Source organism: Strix uralensis, chromosome 8 (assembly GCF_047716275.1).
Source record: "Strix uralensis isolate ZFMK-TIS-50842 chromosome 8, bStrUra1, whole genome shotgun sequence".
In the NCBI taxonomy this organism is placed as follows: Eukaryota; Metazoa; Chordata; class Aves; order Strigiformes; family Strigidae; genus Strix; species Strix uralensis.
This window is the reverse complement of record NC_133979.1, coordinates 12,218,982-12,244,920: the sequence shown is the minus strand read 5'-3', so window position 1 is coordinate 12,244,920 and position 25,939 is coordinate 12,218,982. Positions and strand designations below refer to the sequence as shown.

Genomic DNA, 25,939 nt, shown 5'->3' with positions numbered 1-25,939 from the left:
AACATTTCTGTAGAGACAGACTGGACAGCACAGTGAAAAGCATCTGAAAAGATGACCATGTTGTACACATGGTGAGGAAGAAAGGCTGATGGGAGCCTGAGGAGCTGCCTGAGTCTTCGGGTGTGTAAAAGGTAGTGTCCCAGTCGTAGGTAAAAACCCCTTTTCTGTTCTCCTCGAGTGGAGCAAACAGTCATGAGAGGAAATCATGGAAAAAGATCCAGGTTAGGCAGTAGGAGATCTTTCTAACAGCACGGGGAAGCACTGGAAGGTCACTTGGGGAGTTGCTGTTGCTTGGAGGGTTTGAAAGGACTCAACAACCCTGTTGCTCCTGGAGGGCAGGTAGAGGTGATCCTGCCAGGAGGGTAGGGGATTAGGTGACCCTGAGAGACTCTTCCAAGGCTTTGCTGTTTCTTTGGAAAGTGCTGTTTCCCTGTGGCTTGGGGTCCTTCTCTGTGTCTGGGCATGGCACATTTGTGCTCTCTTGGACAGAAAAGTGCAACCGTGCTGCACTTCCATGGGGTGTGCTGTCAGAGCAAACACCACCCGTCCTGGCTGCTGGGAAGCTGTTACATGCTGCCCTCGTGGGCAGGATCTGCAGGCAATGCTGAGCAGGGTGCTGGCAACCAGCCTAGTCTCTGGCATGCCAGTCTCCAGACAGTCCACGTCCTTTGGCGGTGCTGTTACAGGAGCATCTCAGAAGCTCCTACCTCCATGGCTGCTCCATCATGGATCACTGTGAGGTGCCTGATGTGCTGCCAGCTCACTGCCACCCACCAACACTCAAGATTTTATGTTTTCCTCGGCTCTTTATTCCAGCAACCCCATGGAGACCAAAGGATCCCATTGCTGTCCTCTCTCCTCACACATAGGACTTGTTTCAAGGTTTCCTCCTCTTCCTTGGCCTGCCTCTCTTCCCAGACTGATGATCTGGTGGGGCACTTTGAAACCCATCAAGAAATGGCCTTGCCATCCCTGCTTGGCTCCTTGCTCTCAGGACTTCAAGAACTGTCTGATGGCAGAGGTGGGTCCAGCCTTTCCTCTTCCAGAGGACCATGCTCTGTAGTGATGCTGTTGAGCATTTGCAGATCCAAGGATTAAAGTTGGAGAGAACTGCAGATCTCTTCAGATCTGATTTTCGTGTGTCAGGGGCTGTGTTTTCATCCCAGCCTCCTCCACCTGTGGAACCCTTGGCAAAGTAATGCATCTTCCAGAGCAGCAGCAAGTGTGGACCCAGGAGTGTGTCAAGGTGGAGACTTTGCCACTCCCTGACTGTCTGCTCCTGTGGTTGATCACCTCCGTAGAAATATCATCTTCCCTGTTTCAAATTTGTCTGGTTTCCCCTTGCAGGCAGTGTTAGTGTCCTCTCCCTCTGCCGGCATTACTCAGATAACTCAGAAGCAGCAGCTACCTCCTGATATCTGCACATCAGCCCCTGTCACAAGCTCACAGGGAGCCATCTCTCTGCGTGACAGGATTTCAGTTGACTTTACAATATGTTTGGGCTTGGCTGCAGCCTGTGGGACTGCCCAGTTGGTGCGGCTGATTTTTTTGCCACCATATTAATTGGCAGTCCACTCCGGATGATGGCTGGTTGATCACAAGAGCATGCTGGCTTAAACCAAATGTCTTACAGACGCCGGAGACCTGGAGTTATTGTTTCTACTCAAAGCTAAGTATAAAATAACCAGTCTGCCGTAAGGCTGCACAGAGTGGTGCCAGCACCCTTTGCAGTGAGATCTGTCCTCAGCTGCTCCCTTCCTGCCTCCGCGGTGTGCTGGGAACAGTGCAAAGCATCGCTGCTGCTGTGCCCAAGGTGAGCATCCAGCCTGGAGGGCTGCGGGGCTCAGTGCCACCTGCACAGCCAGAGCACCCCTGTCCAGGACCACACAGCCACGGTGGCTGGGGCTTGCACCCGGGTCTGTGTCAGCAAAACCAGGCAGATTCTGGTGTTTGGGAGCTCTTGCCCACTCCCTGGCCAGCAGGTACCACTCGTGAGCATGCTCCCGGTTGCAGGTAGGATTTTTGGGCTCTCCAGCCTGCCTCCCCACCAGATCTGCAGGCACATCCACCCACCCCCGCAGGGCTCCTCTGTGTGTTCTGGAGAGCTGCAGGAACTGGCCATGCAGCCCTGCACTGTCCCCTGTCTGCTGGAGGAGTGGGCTTCGATGTCCCTTCCATGCCCGCCTGCTGCTGAAGAGCCAGGCACAGAAGAGCCTGCTCTGAAGACCTGTCTGGGGGTCTCCCAACTGCTGTGGAGAACCCAATGTCCTTTCTGCACCAGCCTGCAGGACAGCCCTCACCAGAGAGCCAATGCCTACCTCTGCAGTGGCTGCTGCAGCAGAGGATGTTGGGGGGACATTTGAAAGCATTTAAAGCTCTGTCCCCATCCCAGAACATGTGAGCAGAGCTGCTCTGGCAGGAGACAGGGAGGAGAGGCTGGCAGTAAGAGGCCCCGGAGCTGGAGCAGGGTTCCTGGTGCTGGGAAAGAGCAGCTGGACCTACCTGGTACTGCTTGCTGATGGGAGAGGCTCCACAGGGCCGCATCTCATGGGGGTAAAAAGCAACTCTGTCTACATCAGACATGTGCGCGTGCACCCAGATTGGGTTCTGCTTCCCTTGGTGGAGGTGCACTGCAGGAAGGAGCCCTCTCAGTATTGTCACGCTTTCCCCCGTGGCACTGGCAGAGTGAGGAACAGCTGCTGCAGCGAGTCTGCAGGAGAGCTTGGGGGGCTCTGCCTGCTGCGGGTCTGGTTTGGCTGGGAGAAGCACCCTGCAGGTAGGTAGCAATCTGAGCGTGCTGGAAGACTCTTGTGCCAGCTGACCAGTCTTGTAGCATGCAGGACTTGGGTTAAAACCAGCTGTCTTGGACAGGCAGGGTAGAGGAACCTGCAGCCGAGTGGTATCACAGGAGCCAACTGCTCTGGAGCCCACACCAGGGCCCCAGTGGGGATAGTCTCCCATGGCTAAAACTATGTCTTTTGCAAGTGTTTGTGCAGTATGGGGCTGACTAGACAGCAGCAGCCGCAATGAGTGGCTGTATTTCTAGACCATTGCCCAGCCACTAGCTAGCCTTCTGAAGGTGGTGCTAGTGTGTCAGGAGGGATAGTGCACACAGCCTGTATATATACACACAGGTGTGTTGTGGCCCGATTGCCCCTGTGAAGGTCTCTGCTTGCATCTAGCAGGGAGGCAGGTCCCTGCCATTGTGCCATCTCCACCTGGTACAGCCATGCCTTCAGTGCCCAAACCCGAGTCCTCTCTTGCAGTGTGTGATACAAAGGGTCAGAAAGGAGATGGGGTAACCCTGAAACTCCCTAGCTTCTTGGTCTCCAGCATATGTTCTCTGCACTGGGCAGATGGCTGTGGGCTTTCCCTTGAGGAGAAGGGGTGGGAAATGTCTGGTTTGCTTCAAGTAGAGATCGTGGCTGTGGGCAGGTGGCCGTGTGTCCTGGGTGCTGCTGGCTGAAAGCTGTCCCTGCTTTCATTCCTGGGAGCGGGCTCCGAGGGCAGCAGTGGCCCTGCACGCAGCTCAGCCCAAGGGCTGCCTGCCCTGGTATCCTGCTCTCCAAGCTCCAGGCACAAGAGTGGGGCCACTCCAGTGCTGTGGCTGCTGTCACCAGTGTTACAGTGACAGCAGGGCAGGAGCTGTGGCTGCCATCCGCAGTGCTGGCCCGCAGCAGTGGGCAAAGTGGCACAGTTGGCAGGGCACAGACATGGCTGCGTTATGTGGCAGGGCAGAAACCCTTCCCATAGAGTGGAGGGTGCAGGCTGAAACATCTCTGTCCAGTGACTGCCCAGGACCAGCACAGGGGGGACCAAGCCACTGCATGAGGTGCCACAGCTCAGGGGTCCTTGGCAGCAGTGCCTGACCTCCACAAAGGCTGGTGGGATTGCTGTGTGGCAGAAAAAAACCCAAAGCTTTTCTGATCTCAGACTTGCTGCTCAGCCACTGCCAAGCAGTGTTGGCATCTCATCATCGGTGCCCTAGAGCCCAACCAGAGCGAGCTACTGGTCCAGTGTGGGGTTACTGCTTGAACCAGTTGCTGTGACCCCAGGGATGCCAGCTTCTTCAAGAGGAATGGAGCAAAGCACAGAGGTGGCTGCTCTCTGCTGGGCCCCACATGGCTGCCCTTGTCCTGGGAGTGCTGCCACTGCCTGGCCTGTTCTGGTGGGACAGGAGCCCTCTGTCCCATCTCTGTGTCTGAAGCATTTGTGTGTACACCGCCATGGCATCCAGCCTCAGGTCCTGGGTTTGGCAGTCCCTGAGCATAGCAAACCACCTGGCTGTTTGCTTGATATTTTCTTGGTGGGGGGAAAAGTGATGGATTCCTGCTGTACTGTGTGAATCTGCTGTTTACCGTGGGTGTGCCCAGGTAAGTGTGCGTCCAGGCAGAGGCTGTCTGGGGCACCGGGTTCCTTGGAGGTTTCCTGGCTGCCTCTGCAGCGCTGGGTTTATGCTGCCTGTCTGTGTGCCTTGCAGGCTCTGAAAAGGAAGCCGGACCTCTTCCTGTGTAGCAACCTGGATGTCAAAGCAGTGTTTCAGTGTGGTGAGTACCACTGGCACGGGCGCGCGCTCGAAACTGCTCTGCAGAGAAGCCAGCCTGCTCCTCCTGCGGAGCCAGGTGCAGACCAGCCAAAAGCTGGGGACCACAAGGCTGATTTGGGGTGGTGTGCGGTGTTCCTGTCTGCTAACCCGAGCGATTTCTGCCCGCAGGTGTCCTTTCGCTCAAGTTCCCTGAGGCCCCAACAGTCAAAGCATCCTGTGGCTTTTTTGTGAGTATCGTGGCATCGTGCAGCCCCCTGAGAGCTGGGAGGGCAGGAGTGGGGCTGCAGGTTGGGCAACAGCGCTGCAGTGCGGAGCTGGCTCTGGCACTGAGCGGGCTGGGCTCTGTGTTGCAGACGGAGCTGCTGCCCCGCTGCGGAGAGATCGCCCCTGTGGGACAGGTCGTGCATGAGAACGGCAAAGTGCTGCTGCAGGCAGTGCTGGAGGTGAGAGACGCTGGGACCGCGGACTCCCCGGGCAGCTGTGGGCTCTGTTCCCGAGCAGCATGTCTGCAGAGCTGGGGCCAGAGAGCCTGGCAGTGTGGGTGGGTGCTGGCAGGGTGACACCAGGGGCTCAGCGGGGTCTGTCTGCTCGGTGGCAGGGTGTCGGCGGCCAGGCTTCCCGCAGCCTCATGGATCACTTCGCAGAAATCCTCTTTGCCTTGAACAAGCACTGCTTCAGCTACCTGAGCGTCTGGATCAAGGAGGCCATGCAGCAGGATGGCTTCCCCTCAGCCCGCGTCAGCCCTGAGCAGAAGGAGACCTTCAGCCAGCAGATCCTCAGGTTTGTGCACCCCTCCCTGGGGCGGCTGTGCCCCATGCGCTGTGGGAATACCCCCCCACCCTTGCATGGCCTGGCGTGTCCCTCCTGCTTCATGTTTGTCCCCTCCCTCTGTCTTAGCAGAGAGCGTGTGAACAAGCGGCGAGTGAAGGAGATGGTGAAGGAGTTCACCCTGCTGTGCCGAGGGCTGCACGGCACGGAGTACACAGCAGACTACTGAGCACCTGGCCAGGACCGCGGACAATTTGCCCGGACCAGCTCTTCCCCGCAAGGAAGCCCCCCCTCATCCTCCCCGCCCTGCTGCAGTACGGCTCGTAGAATAACCCTCCACCTAGAATTAACCCACTCAGGACGCTCCTCAGCTAGATTTGGTGGCCGCATCTCGGTGTCAGCATCTTTGTTTCCCCCAGCATGCTCCCCCCTCGCAGGGGACGGGAGTGCCGGCTGCAGGAGGCGGTGGCGCGGGGGGGCAAAGCCTGGGCAGGACTGTCCCAGCACGGACTGCCCCGTGCCGGGGCTACCAGCCCTTCCCCGCGGGTGCCCGTGCCCCATGGTGGGGAGGCTGCCCCTGTGCCCACAGCAGTGGCTGGCTGGGCAGGGGGGGCTCGCCCCCTGCTCATTTGTACGTGTGTGGTTGGGAGGGGGGAGGCCCTGCACCTAATTATATTAAGAATATTTCTATGTTGTGGCTGTCATTTTTGCGGTGCCCGGATTTTGCCTGCCCCTTGCCTCTGGGGAAGAGCCCAGTGGAGGAGGCTGAATCAAGGCTGGGATGCCTCAAAGCCTCCTGAGGGATGGCAAAAACGAGTCCCCTCTGCTTCCCCCGCCCGGCATGGAGCAGCTCACGGAGCAGAAACAGTCCTGCCCCACGTGAGAGGGGCCAGACTCCATCCCCGCCGAACGCAGGGTCCTCCCTGCAGCACGGTGTGTGTGCACCCCGCTCCTGGGCATCAGAGCAGGTGAGGGCCTTGCTCACAGTTGAAGCCCTCTGTGCTTTGCCTCAGCTCCCCAGCCCAGCCTGTGAACGCACTTCTGTTTCTGGGGGGGTCCCAGTTCTGGTTTTCTCTTGGGTCATTTTTAACCCTGTGCAACACCCAAGTGCACTAACAAGTGTGCACAACCAAGTGCACACCACCATCTATCTGTACTTTGACTCTGGGACCCCAGTCTGCGCTCCTCAGCCCATGTTTTATTCTAGAAGATGATTCACTCACGAGTCCTTTTCAGTTCAGCTTTAGTTAGCAGCAGTAGCCCACAAAAGCCTCAAGTCCTGGTGCTGTTGGCTTGTGTGAAGCTGTGACTTTTCCACGGAGGGCCAAAGCTGCCCTGGAGCGGGGAGCCCTCTGGGCCAAGCACCTCTCCTGGCCTGCCACTGCCCTGGCCATGAGCCCCAGGGTGACGCAAGCACCCCCAAACACACATGCAACTCCTGCTCTCCCACCATAGCACTACTGACCCACAGCCGCATCCAATATGGGGCCAGCGGGTGGCTGGTCCGGACCCTCGTGAGACCCTCACGGGTCTGACAGCCAGCGGCAGGCGACCCCCGGGCCCCTGTGCACCCGCTGCTCCTGCCGAATCAGGATTGCTCACGCCCCTCGTCCTCATAGGCAATGGCAATCCCTCGTCGGCCCTGCACAGCCTTGGAGACAGGGGTCTGCCCCAGCTGCTGCTCCAGGCCCCGCCAGCTGCGGAACTCCAGGAAGGAGGCTGGGAGGAGAGAGAAAGGAAATTGTTACTGGGAGCAGGGAGGCAACACTGCCCCTGCACCGGGGCTCAGCCCCACCACGAAACCAAATCACAAACCAGCAGGGCTGATCTCCACGAGGGCCCGTGTCTGGTCCCTGCAGGCCAGGACGGTGCTGGGCAGCTGGGGGGCTGGGGGGTCACAGAGGTGGGCAGCACGCATCTCCCCCGTGATCAGCGAGATGTCGGGAACAGCCTCTGCTGCAGGGACAGCCGGTGGGAGCTCAACGTGAGCACAGGCACCTGCCGGGAGACAGTAACATCAGCCTGGTACTCACATCTATCCTCTGGCTGGCGCAGAGCCAGGGCAACTGTGGCCTCCAGGAAGGGGAACGGGGCAGGATGAGCCCCAGGAGGGTGTTGGGCGGCTGGTTCCTAGCATTACCTGGCAGCAGGTCTCGGAAGTCAGTGAGGTAGTTCCCCGTCCATTCACGGGCTGGGTTACAGGCCAGCTCCAGCTCGTAGGGGGTGACAACAGGCCGGTAGAAATCACTAGAGTCCAACAGGGAGTTCTGAGCACAGGCCACCAGGACGAAAATGTCCACCTCCAGGAAGTTGGCCAGCTTTGCGGGGTTTGGCTTCCCCACAGCCAGCGTGTAGCTGCGCTTGCCAGCCCTGCGCAGAAGCTCCCGGAGGTGCTGCAGCACGGCCAGGTAGCCCACCACGCCAAGGGTGCCCACCAGGATGCCCACCACACGGGCGTCCCGGGCCCGCTCCACCAGGTAGAGGCGTCGCATCAGGGCCCGGTTGACGTTGAAGGTCTCATGGCGGCCGCAGCCAGTGGCAGGGTCAAAGGAACTGAAGGGGCACCGGTTCCAGGTCAGCATGAAGCTGGTGAGGGCCAGGCCCTCAGCTCCCACGTAGAACATGGCGTAGTCCTGCAGCCCTCCCGGTGCCTCCACTGGGAACTGGCGACCAAACTGCCGCACCTCCCCGGGCGGTGTGGGGCCAGGAGGGTCCCCACACACCACCCTGGAGAAGACAACATTAAGGTATTCGGGGCACAACTGCTGCTCCAGCTCACCTGAAGGGAGAGAGGAGTGACAATGAAAGAGGGCCACAGACGCGTCCTGCAGAAGGTGGGACAGCAGATTAGGAGAGAGGAGAGGACAGAATCAAGGCTGGGGACTGCCTGCCTGCCTGCTGCTGCCTCTCCCCCTGGCAGCTCTGCAGGGCTCTGAGCACTGCCAGAGTCCCACTCCCTGCCCCAGAGTACTCACCCATCGCATGGGCATAGACCACATCGTTCAGCACCACCACACGGCTCTGCCGGTCGGGGTAGAGCTCCCGGAAGGCCTCTGCACAACACCCGACGTCCAGGGGCTGCTGCCCGAAGATGTGCAGCACCGGGAGCTTTCTGCAGGGGCTGAGGCAGGCCGGGCCGTAGTGCAGCACCGCCTCGGCACCCGCGTGCTCGGCGGCCACTTCGTCCACACAGCAGCTGCGGGGAAGACCCGGTGTCAGACGGGCTCTGCACCACGGAGCTCTTCCTCCTCCCTGGCACTGTTGTCCCCAACCCGAGCGGCTCTGACCCTCGGCCCTGTCAGGCTGGGGATAAGCAGCCCTGTTCCTGCCCATGGAGGCACCCCCGGACACCCCACACGACCCCACACCGACCTGCCGTACGTGGTGTCTCCCAGGATGTACATCTCGGCCCCGGTCGCCGCCTCCATCCGGGCCGCCACCGCCGCCGCGTCCGCCAGGAGCCCATCAGGGAACTGGAGGGCGACCTGGGGGGAAACACGGAGTAAGGCACCGGGGAGGGGCGGCCCACAGCCCCCGGCCCTGCTCCACCCCCGGCCCCGCTCACCTTGCGGAACCCGCCGCCCCGCACGAAGGCGGCGGCTCGGCCCATCTCGTAGAAGCCGTCGAGCTCCCCCCGCGGGGCCGCCGCCGCCGGGCCCAGCTCCCGCCGCAGCGCGGCCTCCCCATCGCTGCTGAAGGCCGTTGCCATGGCGCCGCGGGGTCGGGGGTCAGGCCCGCCACGCGGGACCCCTGCGCCCGCTTCCGGGCTGGGGCGAGGAGTCGGCCAATCAGAACTAGGCACCGCCCTCCCTGATCCAGGAAATCCCGCCCCTGGAGGAGCGGAGCCTATCGCGCTTCACGGCAGGGCGGGGCTGGGAAGGACAGCCAATGGAAAGAGGCTCCTGTCGCGGTGCATTATGGTCTATGTAGTTCCCTCGCGGCAGTCAAGCCGGGCAGCCAATAAGCGGGCGCGGTGGAGGCGGTGGCACGTCGTTACTTCCTCTCGGGCGCTGCGGTTCCGCTCACGTGTTCCACGCGGGTCAGGTGACGCGCTCGCGCCCGGTCGGACCGCTCGGTTCCGTCCCGCGCCGCTGCCGCCATGACGGGGCTCGCGCTGCTGTACTCGGGGCTCGGCCTCGCCTTCTGGACCACGATGCTGGGCGTCGGTCAGCGCCGGGACGGCGGGCGGGGGGGCCGGGGCCGGGCCGCGGGTCACGGAGAGGGCTGGGCTGAGGGGCAGAGGGCGGTGGGTTACGGGGCTGGGCCGTGGGGCAGGAAGGGGCTGTGGGCCTGAGGGGAGACTGGAGTTCGGGCCAGTGTCCGCGCTGGCTGCTCCCTTGCCGGAGAGGGGCTGGAGGGTTTGCTGTGGCGTGGAAAAGGGAGGTGGGGGTCGAGGAGGTGCGAGGTTGTCAGTGCCCTGGTGGCTCGTGGCCTGCCGTGGCACCGGGAGGGCTCCTGTGGGGCTCCTCAGCCGGGACATCACCCCCTGGGTGCTCCCTCAGAGGGGTTGGACCCCCAGCAGTGCGCTGTTGGATGCGCAGCTTTCAGCGCTTGGAGCCTCTCCGGCTTCAGCAGTCACTTCTCTGTATGCGAGAGCGGAAAGGTACTGGTGCCAGTCAAGGGTTCTGTTTGGATTTGGCAGATCAGGGGAAGTAAAGGCAGGTGCCTGGTTTTTCAGGCTGTGACAGCTGATGTCCCATGGATGGAGGAGATCGACCTCCCGCTTTGCCAAGCTGTGGCAGCATAAACAAACGTGCAAGTTTGTCTTGATGATTGCAGAGCTGATGCATGGTTGTGTTGCAGCTTGTGGCAGCCCAGGCTCTGCTGCTGATGGTGTTGGGCTCAGCAGCACTGAGGATGGGATTAATATGCAAGAGGTAGCGGAAAAGTTTTATGCCGGAGCTATTGGTTATTTCCTCTTTCATCACAGAGTGAAGTGACCACGAGCCAGGCAGAGACTGGGGAGACCTTGGCTCCTGCCTCAGCATTTGGGTGAGGGGAGAGACTGAGTCAGAAATGAAGGCTGGCTCACTCCCTCGTGTTTCCAGGGCCTGATGAACCCAGTGCTGGGCCCAGGGCTGCCTTACTGGGCTCTTTGAGTCATGCAGCTTGCACCAGTGCAGATGCACACTGTGAACTTGAGACTGTTGGAAAATCTCGACGAGCTGAGATGCTCGCAATTTCCTCTGCCCTGTTGCAATCCCCTTTTGGGAAGGCGTGAGCAGGAAGCGGTCTCATTCTGCGTGGTGTTGTAGTGGTGCCTCTCTGTGCTTTCCCTCCTTGTCCTGAGCCCTGCTTTGGTGCTCCAGTCCTGCTGCCCCAGCTCTTTTCTGTCCTTCTGGCTGCAGGGCTGGGAGCCAGAGCTCACAAGCATCTTTCACTCTTTCTTTTGTCTATGAATCCAAGGCTACACTGCTCTTGAAGAAATGGAAGGTGCCCTGAGGATCTGCCCTGAGCCGGTTGTAGCTCTTCTTTACCACTCCTGGGGAGTGGGGGCGGCTGAGGCTGGCTGGGTTCAGTTCCTGCTCTGGCAGCCAAGCAGCAAAGCCAAAACACAAGTCACAGACCAGCCGGGCCCAGCACCGTAGAGATCATCCCTGAAGGTTGCTGGGTGTGCAGGCTGGGAAGTGGCCTCCCTCTGTGCTTCCTGGCTGTGGTGGCACTGTTCCTTGTTTGCGTGTGTCACAGCAGGAGACAGGGGACACCCCAGTTCTGTGGGTGGGAGTGGCATTACCACTTCCCATTTCAGGGCCAGCTCGCCTGGCAGTGCTTGTATGTTCTTGTGGTGCATGTGGTGCTGAGCCCTGAGTTACATATGGAGGGGTTTAGCATATAGGGATGATGGGGACATCCCTGCTGCAAGGCTGGCAGGTCTCCCTACGCTGCCACGCCAAGGCCATCCCATGGGATGACTTGGACAGGGAAGGGCTCCTCCGACCTGGGGCACATGGTCCTGCCCCTGTATTGCTGCTGGGCACATTACCAGTTTGCCATCACCCCCTGCCTTCAGGCTGCAACTCTAGGGGGAAGGGAGCAGCGGAACAGGTGCAGTGACCTCTTTGATGCTTTTAAGCGTTTCAGAAGTCTCCCGGTTTCCACTTTTCCCAGCCATACGGGGGGCCGGTGTCACACAGCCACTAGTTCTAGTCAGCAATGGTAGACCCATCCCTTCCCTCTCTTTATCTGGTGTGGAGCAGACAGTACCATGCTGCCTGCACTTATCTGTTCCTTAGGGCCAGGTCACTCTCTCTTGCAGCTGTGCTCTGTGAGCCATGCAAAGAGCAAGTGTCTCTTCTGGTCTGCAGCTGTGTTTCCCGCTCACGAGCTCAGAGCAGGGCAGGGTTACGGTGAGAGCACCTCTGTGTGTGCTTGGGCTGCACGGGGCTGCTTGCTGGGTGTGACTCGTGGCTGCGATTCAGCACAGGAGAGGAGCACTCGGGTTACAGCAGGGCAAGCTGTCCTTGTAATCCCTAGAAAGGAAGGGCTCTGCTGGGTTTCTCAGGCCTGTGCTTTGGTGTCTCCTGCCTGTGTTGGGGTACAAATTTCTCTGGAAATAACTAACCCTGGGGGAAACACTGAGGACAGCAGGCACATCTTGAACACCCACAGCCTTGGAAAGGGGGGTGCTGGGGGATAGCTGCAGCTTCTGGTGTTGATGGGCTCCTGGGAAGCAGCACAGACCCTGGTGGGATGGTGATGAAGCAGCACATGATGGTCAGGGCACAGCCTCGCACCTCTTGCCTTCCCTGCGAGAGAGAAGGGCTTGCAGAAGATCACCTGGTGCTGTGGCTCTCCAGTGGAGCTGAGCCATTGGGTGATGCAGATGGAGACTGTGCTGGGGCACCGGCCTTTGGTTTGCCCTTGAGACCCTGTTGCCCAGCATGGCCTGTGGGCACTCAGCAGGGTCAGGTAACAGAAGATGGGTGCAACAACCACCACGATCCTCTTCTGGGTGAAGACTGGGATGGGGTCTGGGCGTATGGTAGGTCTGGGCTGTCTCTGCTCTGCACCGATATGGGAGTGCTGGAATCACTGGGGCAGGACTTTGGCGGGCCACCCTGCCCCACAGCTCAGGGCACCTGAGCCAGTCTTCCTCGTAGCCCTCCTGCATGTGCTCCTGGGCCTCTGCCCCGGGGCTTCGCAGGTGGCGGAGGAAACAGCAGTGCAGTGCTGGTAGCTGGTGCCTGTCTGAAGGTTCCCATGTCGCTCTTGCTTTCCAGGGATCTGCTACACAATATTTGACCTGGGCTTCCGCTTCGATGTGGCCTGGTGAGTTCCCTGTAAATTCTGGCATCCTCAGGGCTGTGTGGACAGTGTTGGCAGTGCCTGCAGGGAACAGCACTTGCTTTTGAGCAACGAGCAGTGGTCACTGCATCGCAGGGAAATGAGAGCTACAGTGAGCAGGGCCTCTGCTTTCCATGAGGCGGGATGGATGCAGCCCATGTGTACATGTGGCTGGCTCCATATGGGGTCTTGGTGCAGCCATCACTGCCCTTCCCACCTCCTCTCCCAGCCCAGGCTTCCCCTCACAGTGAGAGTTTGGGGGGAAGATCTCAGTCCATGCAGGTGAGGGTCCTGGGTTGCTGGCTGGCAGAGAGAGGCTTTTGTGTCCCACTGTCTGGCAGTGCCCAACCCATCTTGGGCTGCATGATTTGGTGGTGGGTGCCTGTTTTGGGGCTGTGCACCATGACTAGGGCGGCTCAGCCTGTGTGCTAACTTGGGGCACTTCTTTCTCTCCAGGTTCTTGACGGAGACCTCACCCTTCATGTGGTCCAACCTGGGCATTGGCCTGGCAATCTCCCTGTCTGTGGTGGGAGCTGCCTGGTGAGTGGGGCTGACTGTTCAGCAGGCTCCTGTTGTCCCACTTTGGTAGCTGTGTATACACTCTGGTTTCCCCACGGCAGGGCAGGGGCAGAACAGCATGTACATGCAGGGGTGTGGTGCTGTGTGGGTCGCCACAGCAGTGGAGCCAGGTTGCTGGGCTCCTGGGGGGTCTGGGCAGACCACCTCACAGGCTGCACTGGCAGTGGAGAGGCAGGGATGTCCCTGACTCTCTGGAAGTCGTACTCCTGAGCCCAGGCTGTGCAGTGGTGGCTCTTGTGCCCCAGCAGCTCTGTTGGTGTAGGTGGTGGAGCTTGGGACCATTTGTACCCTGGGGGTGGGACAGGTCAAGTCTGCAGTGTCCCCCAGCTGCATGCTCGATTCTTTGCTCAGCTGGAAGATCCTGGTTTCCCTATTGAATCCTTCTGCGAGTGCCAGACCCTCCACCAACCACCCTTGTCTGCCGCAGGGGGATTTACATCACGGGCTCCAGCATCATTGGTGGTGGAGTCAAAGCCCCTCGGATCAAAACCAAGAATCTGGTCAGGTAAGCACAGACCTGGAGTTAGTACTCATGCCGTGCCGGAGCCGGGCAGGTCCCAGCCTGGTGCAGAGGCTCCCGTCCTCTCTCTAGCTGGGTGCTGCTGACAGGCTGTTCCTTGCTGAGCCACTGACGCCGTTTGCTTTCAAAACAAAGAGCCCTAAAAGAGCCAGAGTGCCGCTTTGAAGAGTCACTGTGTGATATCACACAGTGAATGAGCCCAGTGTGTTCAAAACAAACACCCTGAGATCACACTTCCTGCCCCAGGCAGAGTTCCCCTGGCCAGACCTTGCACAGCCCTTCCCCAAAGGAGCAGAAGGGGGCTGCTGGAGGACAGGGCTCCCTGGACCCGCTTCCCGCAGCGCCGTCGCAGCTTACTCGGGTGGCACAGCACAACTAGCAGCCAGCCTTTGTGTTTGGCAGCTCCCCTTGTTTGAGAGCAAAGCAGTGGGTAGGCTGGACTGCCTTTCTGTCCTTGGCAGCACTGGGGCAGGCTCAGATATGGCTGTGGAAGGGTCTGGCTGCTGATGGCTGAGCGTGAAGTGGTGGGGGCTGCTCGCGGTGGGGCAGAGCCTGGGACGCATGGTCAGACTGACCGAGGCACTGTGATCAGACTTTGCCTTTCTCCCACAGCATCATTTTCTGCGAGGCTGTGGCCATCTACGGGATCATCATGGCGATTGTCATCAGTAACATGGCTGAGGTATGGGAGGACCTGGGCTGCCCTGTCAGCCCTGCACTGGCCTCAGGGCCATGCATGGGCACAGGCCAGTGTTGGGAGCGGTGGCCCTGTGGGGGACTTTGGACACTGTTGTGGCTCTGGGAGCCCCTGGGTTGGTGGTCTCTGTGGTGGCCCTTGTCCATGCTGAAGAGTGGGTTGGGGGAGCACGCCCAAGGCAGGTGTCGTGAAGCCACCCAGGGACATGGTGTCAGGGACCAGCCCTAGCCAAAATGTGGCTGCCTCACGCTGTGTCGGGGACAGGTGCCTCTCCCAGAGACCATGGATTTGCCACTAACCCAGGCCCTGTGCTTTCTTTCAGCCTTTCTCTGCAGTCACCCCAGAGACAATTGGAGCCAGGAACTACCACGCAGGTAAGGACTGTTCAGTCCCTGGTGCTGTTGCTGTGTGCATTGCCACACCCTGACCGCTGCCTTCTGACCTGCCTGTGGCTTGCTGCAGGTGTCTGGAGGACATGGGACTCTTCTGCCAAAAAGCAGCTTTTTAGTTACCTTCTCCAGGCCCTCCTGCACCCAGCTGGGCTGTGCTGCCCAGTGGTGGCAGGTTGCTGGCACCTGTGGGAGCTGGGGTGCACCCTGGAGCAGTCCTGCTCACCGAACAGGAGAACGCTGCTGGTCCTTGGCAGCTCTAGGTCTTCTGTCACCTCAAGGCAGAACTGCTGCAGCGTGCCCCCTGCTGGGGTGCAGGTGGAAGGGGGTTACCCCCTGCTCTTGCAGTGTTCCTCTCTCACAGGTTTCTCCATGTTTGGGGCTGGCCTGACCGTGGGATTGTGCAATCTCTTCTGTGGGGTCTGCGTGGGCATCGTGGGCAGCGGGGCTGCCCTGGCTGATGCCCAGAATGCCAGCCTCTTCGTCAAGATCCTGATCGTGGAGATCTTCGGCAGTGCCATAGGGCTGTTTGGAGTCATCGTTGCTATCCTGCAGGTACCCACCTCCCAGGGCCACTAGGCTTATGTAAGCACAAGGTGCCTGTCGCCCTGGGTGCTCTTCAGCTCCAGGGAGAGACACCTGGGCGCCAGCACAATCCTCTGCATTGGGGTGAGGAGGCTGCTTGCAAGGTTTGGGGTGGCACAGCTCTCCCCACAGTGTACCATCCCTATCTGCAGCAGTGTGAACTCTTGATGCCCCTCTGAGCAGCTGCCACTGAGGGTGTCACCTTGGGTGCACCCTGTGTGGTGCTCGTGTCTTGTCAGTGGGGCTGATAAGCTGTCTGCAGCTTCTGGACAGTCCCGAGGTACTTGGGTGGGACTGGGGTGCTGGGCTGGGTTTTGCAGGGCATGGCCTAACCTCTTTTTTTTCTTTCTAGACATCTAAAGTAAAAATGGGCAACTGAGCCCTGTCCCACCCGGTCTGTTCCAGCCCGCCCCAAGAGGTGCTGTATATACTTATTTAATGTTTCTATCCTTGGCTGGGGCGGGAGCTGCCCAGCAGCAGGAACCAGAGCCTGGCTGTGTAGAGCCCCATCCCGCCGATCAGTCGGCCCCTTGGAAGAAACAAATTTCTCTGTGTGAATTCTGCCCCCAGCGGCCTGGCCCAGCCTGCGGGGCCCTGCTGCTGCGTGTCCCGGTGTGTGTAGAATCGACCACCAGTGCAATTCTGTGTCTGTGAAATAAATATGGTTCTCGTCCAAGGATGCAGCTCTTCCTCTGCCCTGTGTGTGCTGGGGAGGCTTACAGAGAGCAGGTGCTGATTTGGGCTGACCACCTGCTCGGAGATTCCCCTCTGTGCCTCTGGCAAAGTCTCTGTCCTGCTCCAGGAGCCTGGTGCTGTCCTCCCTGTGTGGGGTTAACCCTGCTGCCTGCTCAGCCTGCAAGAGGCCACCCTCTGGGCTGTGGGAACACAGAGCTCTGCTTTGCTGCCCAGAGCAGGTAGGAGGCTGCTGGAGCAGGCAGCTCTGCGCTGCCTCTGCCAGGCTCCTACCAGGGCTGGCACTGCCCCATGCAAGGCACGCTGGAGGCACAGGCGCAAGCTGGTTTGGGCCTTTCGGCTCCCACCCAGGTAGTTTAGCACAGAGGGAGTGTACACAGTGTCCGTAGCCTCACTGTGCAGCTGGGGAACCTCAGAAGGGCAGAGGAGCAAAGCTTTTGCCCCTTCCAAGGCTGTTCCCCAGCCAGCAGCTCTGTTGGCTGGGTGCTGCTGGGTGCTGGGGCTCTCCAGTCTGCAGTGCCCCACTATTCTGGGGGGCCCTGGCAGAGGTCCCAGGCCTGGGGATGCTTCCTGCTGGCTCTGCCCTCCTCTCCCTGGCTGTAGTGAATAAAGCATGGGGAAACTGGCTGCAGACAACTGGGCCTGCAGCTCATCTGCTGCTTGGGGGAAGGAAAGAACAAGGTCCTCCTGCCTCTGCTCTGCAGAGAGCCTGGAGCCGATGCTTCTGCAGTCTGCTTTATCCAGCACAAGGCCCTCATCCTGCTGTGCTGCCAGTACATTTTTGTAGGGAAAGCATTGATCCCCTGGTGCTGTTAGTGCTGTGTCAGAGCGGGTGCACACCTGGAGCTGCCCATCTCTCTTCCCACCTGGATGCAACAGGCTGGGGCAGTGGTGGGGCTGCTGAAGCCAGGGAAGGGTTCACGCCCGCTGGTTTTTTTGCCCTTGAACTAGGGCAGCTGCCTCTGCACAGCCTCTCCGAGCTCTGGCGGTCTTCTGGCTTTGCTCCACGTCATCCGGGGTGTTTTGGGACAGCAGTGTGTTTCAGCCCTGGGTGTGGGAAGGCTGCTGGGGCAAATCAGGCCACTGCTCCTGCTAACTGTGCTGTGTGCTGGCTGTCGTCTAGGGCTGGAGGCTGCAGCAGAGCTCCCTGTGCCCCACGTCATGGCAGGGATGCAGGCTGGGCCCTGCCTGCTCAGGAGAAAGGGTGCCAGGTGTGGGCAGAGTTCTGCCTGTCCTGCATGAGTGCTGTACCCTCGTCCTCTGGCATTGCCAGTGCTGCAGGCCAGAGACGTCTAAAGCCCCTGGGAGCTGCAGGGCCACCTCGTCAGACCCATGCCAAACTTGTGGGGCTGTGTTCAGGAAGGAGATGCCTGGGGTTGGAGAACCTGCATTAGTGGTAGAGGAGCTGCTCTGTGGGTTAATCATCTTCCTGGTTAACAACTGTCTGGAAAGACACCCCACTTGTCTTTCAGGGATGGGTCTTGCCCTTCCCTGCCTTGATAGAAATCCATGCGCTGCCAGGTGCTTTTCCGCCCTCCAAATCTTGCCTGTGTTATCATGGCTTTAGCAGGGGAATGGGCTCCAGACTTGCCTGTGGGCCCTTTGTGAGGGCACAAGACCCACCAGGGCTGGTCTCGGGGTGGCCCACAGTTCACTTCCCGCAGCTGGCTGTGGTGAGGTGAGCTCACCCTGCGCTCCCTTGTTCTAGGTGTGTGTGTTTGGGTTCAAGGACTTGGGTGTGCTGAATACCTCCTGCTCAAGCATGGAGAAAAAGCTTAAGGGGGGCTCTTGCACCTTGTCTCATTTAGGAGCAGCAGCAGCGAGAGTTGAACGATGACTTGGTGGCTGCCTGTAAGTACTCACAGGGGAAATGCCACTTGCTGAAGAGCTGAACCAAGGCAGAAATTGGACGGCTTTCAGCAGGGCTTGCTTGCAGGGGTGGAGCAGGGCCGGGCTGGTTGGGTATTGCTCCAATCTCTGCTGTAAGGTTGCCTTACGAAGGGAGCTGCTATGGGGCAGAGGGAAAGCCCCCGCTCGGGTGGTTGGCCAGGCACCGGGCATGAGGAGAGGCCTCGGCAGGCAGGGGCTGCTCGAAACGGGCACCAATGCCATGGGGTGGCTGGCAAGAAGGGAAAGGCTGCGGATGGAGCAAAAATTACTCGTGGTGGGCCGAATGTGCAGTGGGACCAGCCCAAGGTCTTTCAGTGGTACCGCTGTGGTAGGGAGAGTGGAATTCTCGGTGTTTCCTAGCAATGAAACAGGGAAAGGGGGGGGTGGGGGGGAGAAAGGAGCCACAACTAGGTTGTGGTGGGCGCTGAGCCAGCACTGGCTCTTGGGGACGCCCGGGTCGCCCTGGGTGGGTCCGTGAAAGCGCTGCCTCCCACGCTGCCAAAAACCCACCGGGAAGAAGGGAAGGAAGAAACACCGAGAGCCCGTGTCCCCGGGAGTGCTTGGAGGGTCCGCGGTGCCGCGCTTGCGGCCAAGGGCTGAACATCTCGGGGTGGAGCGGGGGGCATCGGGCGTCCCCGGGTGGGGTTGGTGTTTGCATCCGTGCGGTCCCGGTCCCCGCGGGGCTGCCCTCGCCCGGCGGCAGCGCGGTCGGTCCCGGAGCGCGGGGCGGGCGGCGGCGGCGGCCCCGCCCGGTGCGGCGGCGGCGGCGGGCGGAGCCGGCGTGCGGGCGCGGCCCCGTCTCCCTGCGGCTCTCGGTGGTGCGGCGGCCCGGCCGGCAGGCCCCCCCCGCAGCCCCGGGCATGGGAGCCCGCGGGCCGGCGGCCGGGGCTGGAGGAGGAAGAGGAGGAAGAGGAAGAGAAGGAGGCGGCGGCGGGGGCCGCTGACCGGCGCCGGGGCGGCGCGGCAGCCCCGAGGCCGCGGTGAGTGGAGCGGCGCGGACAGGCCTGGCCGGGTGGGGGAGGCCCGGGATGCGACCCGGGGGAAGCGATCTCGGTCACTTACGTGTGTGCACGCCCCAGCTCGGGAAAAAAAGCGTCTTTTTGAGGTTGTTTCTCGTTTTTTAATAAGTTTTTGTGTGTCGGAGACTGGGAAAAATTAGGGGGGGGGTTGGATGTGCTGAATGCACCCACTCACCCTGCTTTTGGCCAGGAGAAGGAAGGCACAGGGGGAGTCTCCTCCTTTGGTGGCACCGGGGCCATCGTCTCCCCCTGCGCCTCCCTTCTCCCAGCCCAGGGATGTCCTGCGGGAAGAAGGATGGAGCCCACTGGGACGAGCATCCCCTCTAAAATGAGCATCGCCGGCCCCACACATCGCATGGGGGTGAATCCCTGGGGACTAGCTCCCCAGTCCCTGGTTGATTTTGGCCTCTTGCACCCTGCAAAGGTGCTGCCGTGGGAGGAGGTGACATCATGTTTCATAGCCCCCTGCTCAGCGGGTGTTTTTAAGCCCACTCATGTTCGTGGCATCCCGTGGCTGCCGTTCGAGAGAGTGCTTCGCTTTTGTTCCCGTTGAGAATCGCTCTCTACTCGCCTCATGGATTGCCCTGCTAAAGGGTCTCTAAAACCCACTCTTATTTTTCCCTAGCACCTCTCTACCTGGCTGTTGAGATGTTCTTGCTCCATGTGCTCCCTGCTGGGAGGGTTTTTGGGGAGGGTTTCTAGCAGGCGCTGGGGGCAGGCAGGTCCCTGTGTCAAGGGGCTGTGCTGGGCGACAGAGTGCCATGACCGTGAGAAGGTTTGGGAGATAACGGCAAAGCCAGCTTTTCTCCAGAGGGCAACTTTCTAGAAAAAACCTGGATGAGGGGTTGGGGTGCTGGCGCGTGCCAGGAGACCCCTGCCTGCGGAGACCCCCCCTCTGCATCTTGTGGAGAGAGAGGGTGAACACAGTTGGGGCATTGGGCTTGGAGCCTTTTCCAGCACCTCCCTGCCTGCGGTGGGCTCCTGCCAGCACCCCGCTGCCTGCTGGGGTCAGCCCTGAGGCTGGGAGAGGGCAGCCGGAGCGGGGTTGGGCAGGGGGTCCTGCTTCGCACCTCGGCTCGGATCCCCGCTCCCCGCCGGTGCTGCCGTCACTGCCGGCTCAGTGCCCTGCGGCTCCCCGGGGGGCCCCACTGGCCAGGGCTGGCAGCTGCCGGTGGGCTGGCCCCAGGCCCTGGGCCTGTTGCCAGCACCCTCGGGTCCTAGCTGCACTCCTGCCAGGGGGTCCTGCCGCAGCCAGCCGCTGGGGTCCCCCCAGGGTCCCTGCAACGGCACTGGCCTGTCCCAGGGTCCCCAGGGCCTTGTGATCCCCCATGCCTGTCCCTTGCGGTTGCCTTGCCCTGTGCTAGCTTCTTCCCTGAGAGCAGGGGCTGGGGCAGGGACCAGGGCAGGAACTGGGGTGCACGGCCATGCTGCGGCCCGAGTCCCGGCAGTGGCGGGGCTGGGAAGGGTTGGACAGTTTGGCTCAGCCGGGGCTCTCCGGTGACTCTCCCGGCTGCCTTCCCAGCAGGACTCTGGCCCAGCTCCAGGTGTCATGTGGGAGATAAGGGGACCCTGTCTCCTGGTGGCTTCCGGCGTCCCGGGGGGCCTCACCACCAGCAGCAGGAGGAGAGAGGACCTGCGCTGCTGGCTGTAAGCCGGACCCCCCTGGGCACGGCAGGGACCCCCACCCTGGGAGCCGGGACGTCCCACTTGGCTTGGCTCGGTGTCTGCCGCGCAGCTGCTCGCCCTGCTGGGTGCCCCGAGGAGGGCCCCCACCGACATGGCACTCACTGCCAGCCCCGCTTCGGTGTTGCTGCTGGGGTGCAGCACTGTGGGGGGGCACGGGATGGGGAGCAGGGAAATTAGGTGCCTCAGAAAGGGGTGGCTGGTGGGGGCACCCATGGTGCCCTTGGGACAGCCCAGGCTGGGTGCGTTTTTGGAGAACGTGATCTCTGAGGGCCCAGCCTCCTTTGCAGCACCCATGGGGGTATCTCTGTTCCCTGCTGGGGGATGATGGGGACAGGGAGTGCGTCTGGCCTGGTCTTGGCCTTGGAAAGCAGGGAGGAGACTTGCTGCATGGGGCTAGGGACCTCTTGTGTCTTCACGTCTGTGTCTTCAGAGCAGGAGTCTGAGTGCAGTATCCCCCCCTGGGGTGCTGTCTGGCATACTGACCTGCGAGCCCATCAGGCCTGCGCTGCTCCTGCTGCCCCCGTGTCATTCGGGCTGGGGTTGGGAGCTCAGGCTTGCAGTGTCCTGAGCATGGGTTGTCTCAGCAGGATCGGGTCCGTGGCTGGAGCCGCCCCCCCTGCCCTGCTGAGTGCACATGTCCGCCTGCCCATGCCCGGAAGATGACCAGGCTGCTCTTGGGGGTGACCCTGGAAAGGATTTGCAAGGCCGTGCTGCTGCTCTGCCTGCTCCACTTCGTCATCATCATGATCCTCTACTTCGACGTCTACGCGCAGCACCTGGACTTCTTCAGCCGCTTCAACGCCAGGAACGCCTCGCGCGCCCACCCCTTCTCCAATTCCTCCCGCCCCAACGGCACTGTCCCCAGCTACGGGCTGGCCGGCGCTGAGGCCCCGTCCCCCAGCGCCAAGCCCAGCGCCAACCAGTCCGCCACCGAGAAGCCCTTGCAGCCCTGCCAGGAGACACCTCCTGGCTTAGGTGAGATGGGTGGGGTGAGCGTGGAGGGGGGAGTTCAGCTCTGGCTCCGAGCATGGGGCTGAGGTGGGTGCCCATGGGTGGCATCCTGGTCCCCTGGGACCTCGACATGACTTCCTGGTGGTCCCAGGGGTGGAGCAATGGTGAAAACCCAGCCTGGAACTCATACCAGGACAGCTGGTTTCAGGCTTTGTTAGTGGCTTGCCCAGTCTCTTCCCCTGTTTGGGAAAGGTTTTGGGTGTCGTCTGCCCTCGGCAGTGCCAGTTCCCCTTGCAGGTCCCCCTCACTGTTTGCTCTGCCAGCCTGGCCGGGAGCGGCAGGTGACCATGACCCTGACCATGTCCCGTCCTGCGGGCATCACCCTGCCCTCCCTCTTGCAGTTGGGCGCCTGCTCATTGAGTTCAGCTCTCCCATGAGCATGGAGCGGGTGCAGCGGGAGAACCCCGATGTGCGCCAGGGTGGCAAGTACACCCCCCCGGACTGCCTGCCCCGGCAGAAGGTGGCCATTCTCATCCCCTTCCGGCACCGTGAGCACCACCTCAAGTACTGGCTGCACTACCTGCACCCCATCCTGCGCCGGCAGAAGGTGGCTTATGGCATCTACATCATCAACCAGGTATGGGGGGGCAGGGCCAAGGGGGTGGTGGGGCTGGGGTAGGCAGGTGGGCATCACTGAACTCTGCCCTTTAGTTCGGTGAGGACACCTTCAACCGGGCCAAGCTGCTCAACGTAGGGTTCCTGGAGGCGCTCAAGGACGATGAGGAGTATGACTGCTTCATCTTCAGCGATGTGGACCTCATCCCCATGGACGACCGCAACCTCTATCGCTGCTATGAGCAGCCACGGCACTTTGCCGTTGGAATGGACAAGTTTGGGTTCAGGTGGGTGTCCTGAGGAGCTGGGGTGTTTCCACCCAGGCATGGCTGGGGTGGCCTTTCTGGGATGACGCTGGGACCACCAACCTCAGTTGTCACCTGGGGCAGGTGTGGGATTGGTGCCTCAAATTGTGGATGTGGAATGGGACAGGGTGGGAGGGTGACACAGAGGAGGGCTGGTGCTTGTCCCTGGGGGTCCCTGTGGGGCTGACCCCCATCCTTGCCTGTCCCTGGGACTGACCTGTTTGCTGTCAACCTGCAGGCTGCCCTATGCTGGCTACTTTGGTGGTGTCTCTGGCCTGAGCAAGTCCCAGTTCCTGAAGATCAATGGCTTTCCCAATGAGTACTGGGGCTGGGGAGGAGAGGACGATGACATCTTTAACCGGTAGGTGCTGACCCCTTGCCAGTGCTGGCTGGTTGGGGTATGCTGGGAACTCCCCGTGGAGCACCAACTTGGCACCCTCATCAGTGCTGGGGCTCCTGGTTTAGTAAGGGATTTAATTACCCTCCAGCTTGGGGGTTAGTGACCCTAAGGGATCGAGCTGGCCCCTCCCAGGGTTTTGGAGGGCTGACATGCCTTCCTTGTTGTTGAACTCCCCCCAGCGTGGTGGGGCCCGGCTCCCTCCCGCTGCGGTATGAGCTGCGCCAGCGGGGTGGTGTGCCTGCGGGCTCCACTCCAGGCCAGGGCCGGGATGCTAAACTTGGAAGCATCCAGTGCTGGGATGCAAAACTTGGAAGCGTCTTAGTGGCGGCCGTGTGGCGGCCAGGCAGGCATTTCTGCTGGCAGCCGGCAGGCCGCAGCACAGCCGCATACAGAACCTGAGCTGAGTGTCCCCACACACACCCCGCATTGGGTGCCAGAGCTGGATGGCTGCTGCCTCATCTCCCGTGGGTTTCCCCACAGGGCAGTGCATGGCTGGTGGTGCACAACCAGCCCGTAATGGCTGGGTGACCAAAACACCCCTTGCAGGTGCCGTGGGCAGGGTGGCACAGTTGCAGTTTCCGTTCAAGTTGGGCTCAGGGTGGAGAACAAGCAGTGTGTGGAGCTCTGGGAGAGGTTCAGGCAGCCCTTAACATGTGGGGAGGGCCCTGAGGAAAGGGCTGGGCACTGGCATTTAGAGAATGTAAAGGGCAGAGGCTGCGGAGGGAGGGATGGACGGTGGCGTGCGCTCGGTGCAGGCTGACTGCAGCTGCCAGCCAGCGGAGCTGGAGGTCACCGTGTGGGAGCGGTGCTTTGGGCACGTTCTGCTGTGGGGCATGTGGCACCCTCGGTCATGGCACTGGCCCAGTCATGGCCTGGCTTTACTCATCTTGGCTTGGCACTGCCCCGTTTAACCAGGGACAGGTTTATTTGGGCTGGGGACTGACCCCAGAGGTCTCTGGGCCAGGGAATGTCCCACCCTGGTGCTCACAGGCTGATCCCCCCCCCCCCCCCCCCCCCCTCCCCCCCGCTCCTGGCCCCCAGCATCTCCCTGAATGGCATGAAGGTGTCGAGGCCCGACATCCGCATCGGGAGGTACCGCATGATCAAGCACGAACGCGACAAACACAACGAGCCCAACCCGCAGAGGTGAGTGAGCCGCAGGGCCTGGGGCAGCTGGGACACCGGGTGATCGCTGGGCTGCCTCCAGCCACTGGCTCCCCTGCTCTGCTCACCCCCGCGGAGGTCCGGCACTGCTGGCACCAACCACAGCAAGCCCCCACAGACCTCATCCTACTCCCCTTTCCACCAGATTCACCAAGATCCAGAATACCAAAATGACAATGAAGCGGGATGGAATCAGCTCGCTGCAGTACCGGTTGGTGGAGGTCTCGCGCCAGCCCATGTACACCAACATCACGGTGGAGATCGGCAGGCCGCCCCCCCGCCTGGCCCGGGGCTAGTGCTCTCACCGCCGGCGGAGCCGCCAGGAGCCGGCTCTGTGTCCAGACTGGCTGGGCACAGCGGGTTTTGCCCCGGCTCGAGAGCCAGGACTGTACGGGGATGTTTTCTGCCTACTCTGCTGCCTTCTGGAGACGGCCGCCCCTCGGTCCCCAGGATTTCTCTGTCCCCCCCATCCCCACGAGTGTGTTTGCAGGACCCCCGCCCCATACTCGGTGTGTTGGCGGACGAGCCCGGCCGCCCCGCGTGTGGCTCCCGGCACAGAGGAAGGGGGCAGCTCCAGACCTGGCATGGAGGCCCCTGCCCATGCCAGCTCCTGCCTGCACCCCAGGTAGGGAGGGAGGGTGAGATCCCACTGCTCTGGGAGAGCTGGGGAGGTCCCCACCAGTGCTGTGAGAAGCGGGGTGCAGGCTTCCCCCTTCATCAGCACTGGAGCTGCTGCTGCCCCAGCCCCGGGGAGTGGGAGCAGCTCGGGGTCCCCCTGAGCAGGCAGGCTCAGGGCGAGGTTGCCGACCCAGCCGGGCGCTGCCCATGCCGCTGGGCATGCAGACGTGGCTCGCTGTCTTCCTCTGCTTTACTCTGGTGCTTAGAGCTGGGCCCATCTCAGCTCTGCCAAACAGAGACCTCTGGTTAGCGATGCCCCTCGCTGTGCCTCAGTTTCCCCAGGGCTGGGGGGTGGCGGCCATATCCCGTCCCCTCTCCGCAAAGGCAGATGCTGTGTGTGCGTGTGCAGCCCCTGCTTGTGCCTGCCCTCCCTGCTTGGGGGGGGGAAATGGGGCTCATTTGAACCCCCGCAGCCTCTCCTGAGAGGGGCTGGCAGAGGGCGGCTGCCCCACAGCTCCTTCCAGCAGTGGGTGCCCCACAGACAGTTTAGGGGCCATTGGGGTCTCCCCCTTCTCTGGCTTCCCCCCTCCAGGCCTGGGGCAGGGGGGCTGCAGGCAAGAGAGGCTGGGGCCATGCAGGGCGGGCGCCCCATGCCCCTCCATGGGACTGGGAGCCCTGGCACCCCCACACACCCTGCGGGGTGCCGGGAGCAGTGGGGTTGGGAGTGGGACAGCACGCCAGGGCAGGGGGGCACCGGCAACTTTTGTACATTTGAATGTCTGACCCTTTTTTTCAGCGTACGTTGAATGCAGCGTTCGGTCATAGAGACCGGGGTTTTTGTATTTAATAAAAGTTTCAAAAGTTTGCAGGGTTTGTGGGGCCAGGAGAGGTGGGGATCACCAAGAGATGGGTGGTTTCAGCATCCAGGGGATAGGGGAGGGGGGGCAGCCCTGCCTGCCACCTCCAGCTGGGAGCTGGGAGGTGGAAGGCAGAGACCCCCCCACCTTGCCCTGCTCTTCCCACCCATGGAGCCCCCCCCGCAGCTCACCCAGCCCTGGGGCAGCACTGGGGGGGCTCCTGCCCCACAAGGTGCCCAGCCACAGCTAGGCTGAAGTGCTCAGGGCATGCGTGGGGCAAAGCTGGCTGCCCTCACTGTGTCATGGACATTTGCTGCGCTCCCCCCTCACCTTGGGGACAGTGCTCTCCCCCAGCAGGAACAAGCCCCTATCC

General features: G+C 61.3%; 4 protein-coding genes across 6 annotated transcripts in view; 3 read left to right on the top strand and 1 right to left on the bottom strand.

Moving 5' to 3' along the window:
* The window catches only part of IPO13 (importin 13), a 31,731-nt gene extending 25,727 nt beyond the window's left edge, over nt 1-6,004 (top strand). The window contains exons 16-20 of one of the 3 annotated variants that reach the window (XM_074876221.1): nt 4,481-4,547; nt 4,715-4,773; nt 4,900-4,989; nt 5,145-5,326; nt 5,444-6,004. In XM_074876221.1, the coding sequence (XP_074732322.1) occupies nt 4,481-4,547; nt 4,715-4,773; nt 4,900-4,989; nt 5,145-5,326; nt 5,444-5,543 (498 nt within the window). In that variant the 3' untranslated portion in view covers nt 5,544-6,004. Of the gene's footprint in view, nt 1-4,480; nt 4,548-4,714; nt 4,774-4,899; nt 4,990-5,144; nt 5,327-5,443 lie in introns of those variants that run through there. The other 2 variants (XM_074876222.1, XR_012629840.1) reach the window with 2 other exon arrangements.
* A 495-nt stretch (nt 6,005-6,499) lies between these two features.
* On the bottom strand, nt 6,500-9,073 carry DPH2 (diphthamide biosynthesis 2). Its single transcript, XM_074877192.1, has 6 exons — nt 8,880-9,073; nt 8,687-8,799; nt 8,290-8,510; nt 7,455-8,093; nt 7,130-7,312; nt 6,500-7,033 (listed from the first exon to the last, which is right to left on the bottom strand). The coding sequence occupies exons 1-6, from the start codon at nt 9,021-9,023 to the stop codon at nt 6,903-6,905; spliced, it is 1,431 nt and encodes a 476-aa protein (XP_074733293.1). The 5' UTR covers nt 9,024-9,073; the 3' UTR covers nt 6,500-6,902.
* Nucleotides 9,074-9,309: 236 nt separating this feature from the next.
* Nucleotides 9,310-16,047, top strand: ATP6V0B (ATPase H+ transporting V0 subunit b). The gene is made up of 8 exons (XM_074876219.1): nt 9,310-9,480; nt 12,535-12,583; nt 13,055-13,138; nt 13,605-13,682; nt 14,310-14,379; nt 14,717-14,768; nt 15,148-15,338; nt 15,721-16,047. The coding sequence occupies exons 1-8, from the start codon at nt 9,414-9,416 to the stop codon at nt 15,745-15,747; spliced, it is 618 nt and encodes a 205-aa protein (XP_074732320.1). The 5' UTR covers nt 9,310-9,413; the 3' UTR covers nt 15,748-16,047.
* A 2,685-nt stretch (nt 16,048-18,732) lies between these two features.
* Nucleotides 18,733-25,573, top strand: B4GALT2 (beta-1,4-galactosyltransferase 2). The gene is made up of 7 exons (XM_074876218.1): nt 18,733-18,931; nt 21,244-21,631; nt 22,009-22,244; nt 22,319-22,509; nt 22,766-22,888; nt 23,969-24,073; nt 24,237-25,573. The coding sequence occupies exons 2-7, from the start codon at nt 21,316-21,318 to the stop codon at nt 24,385-24,387; spliced, it is 1,122 nt and encodes a 373-aa protein (XP_074732319.1). The 5' UTR covers nt 18,733-18,931; nt 21,244-21,315; the 3' UTR covers nt 24,388-25,573.
* The last annotated feature ends 366 nt before the right edge of the window (nt 25,574-25,939 follow it).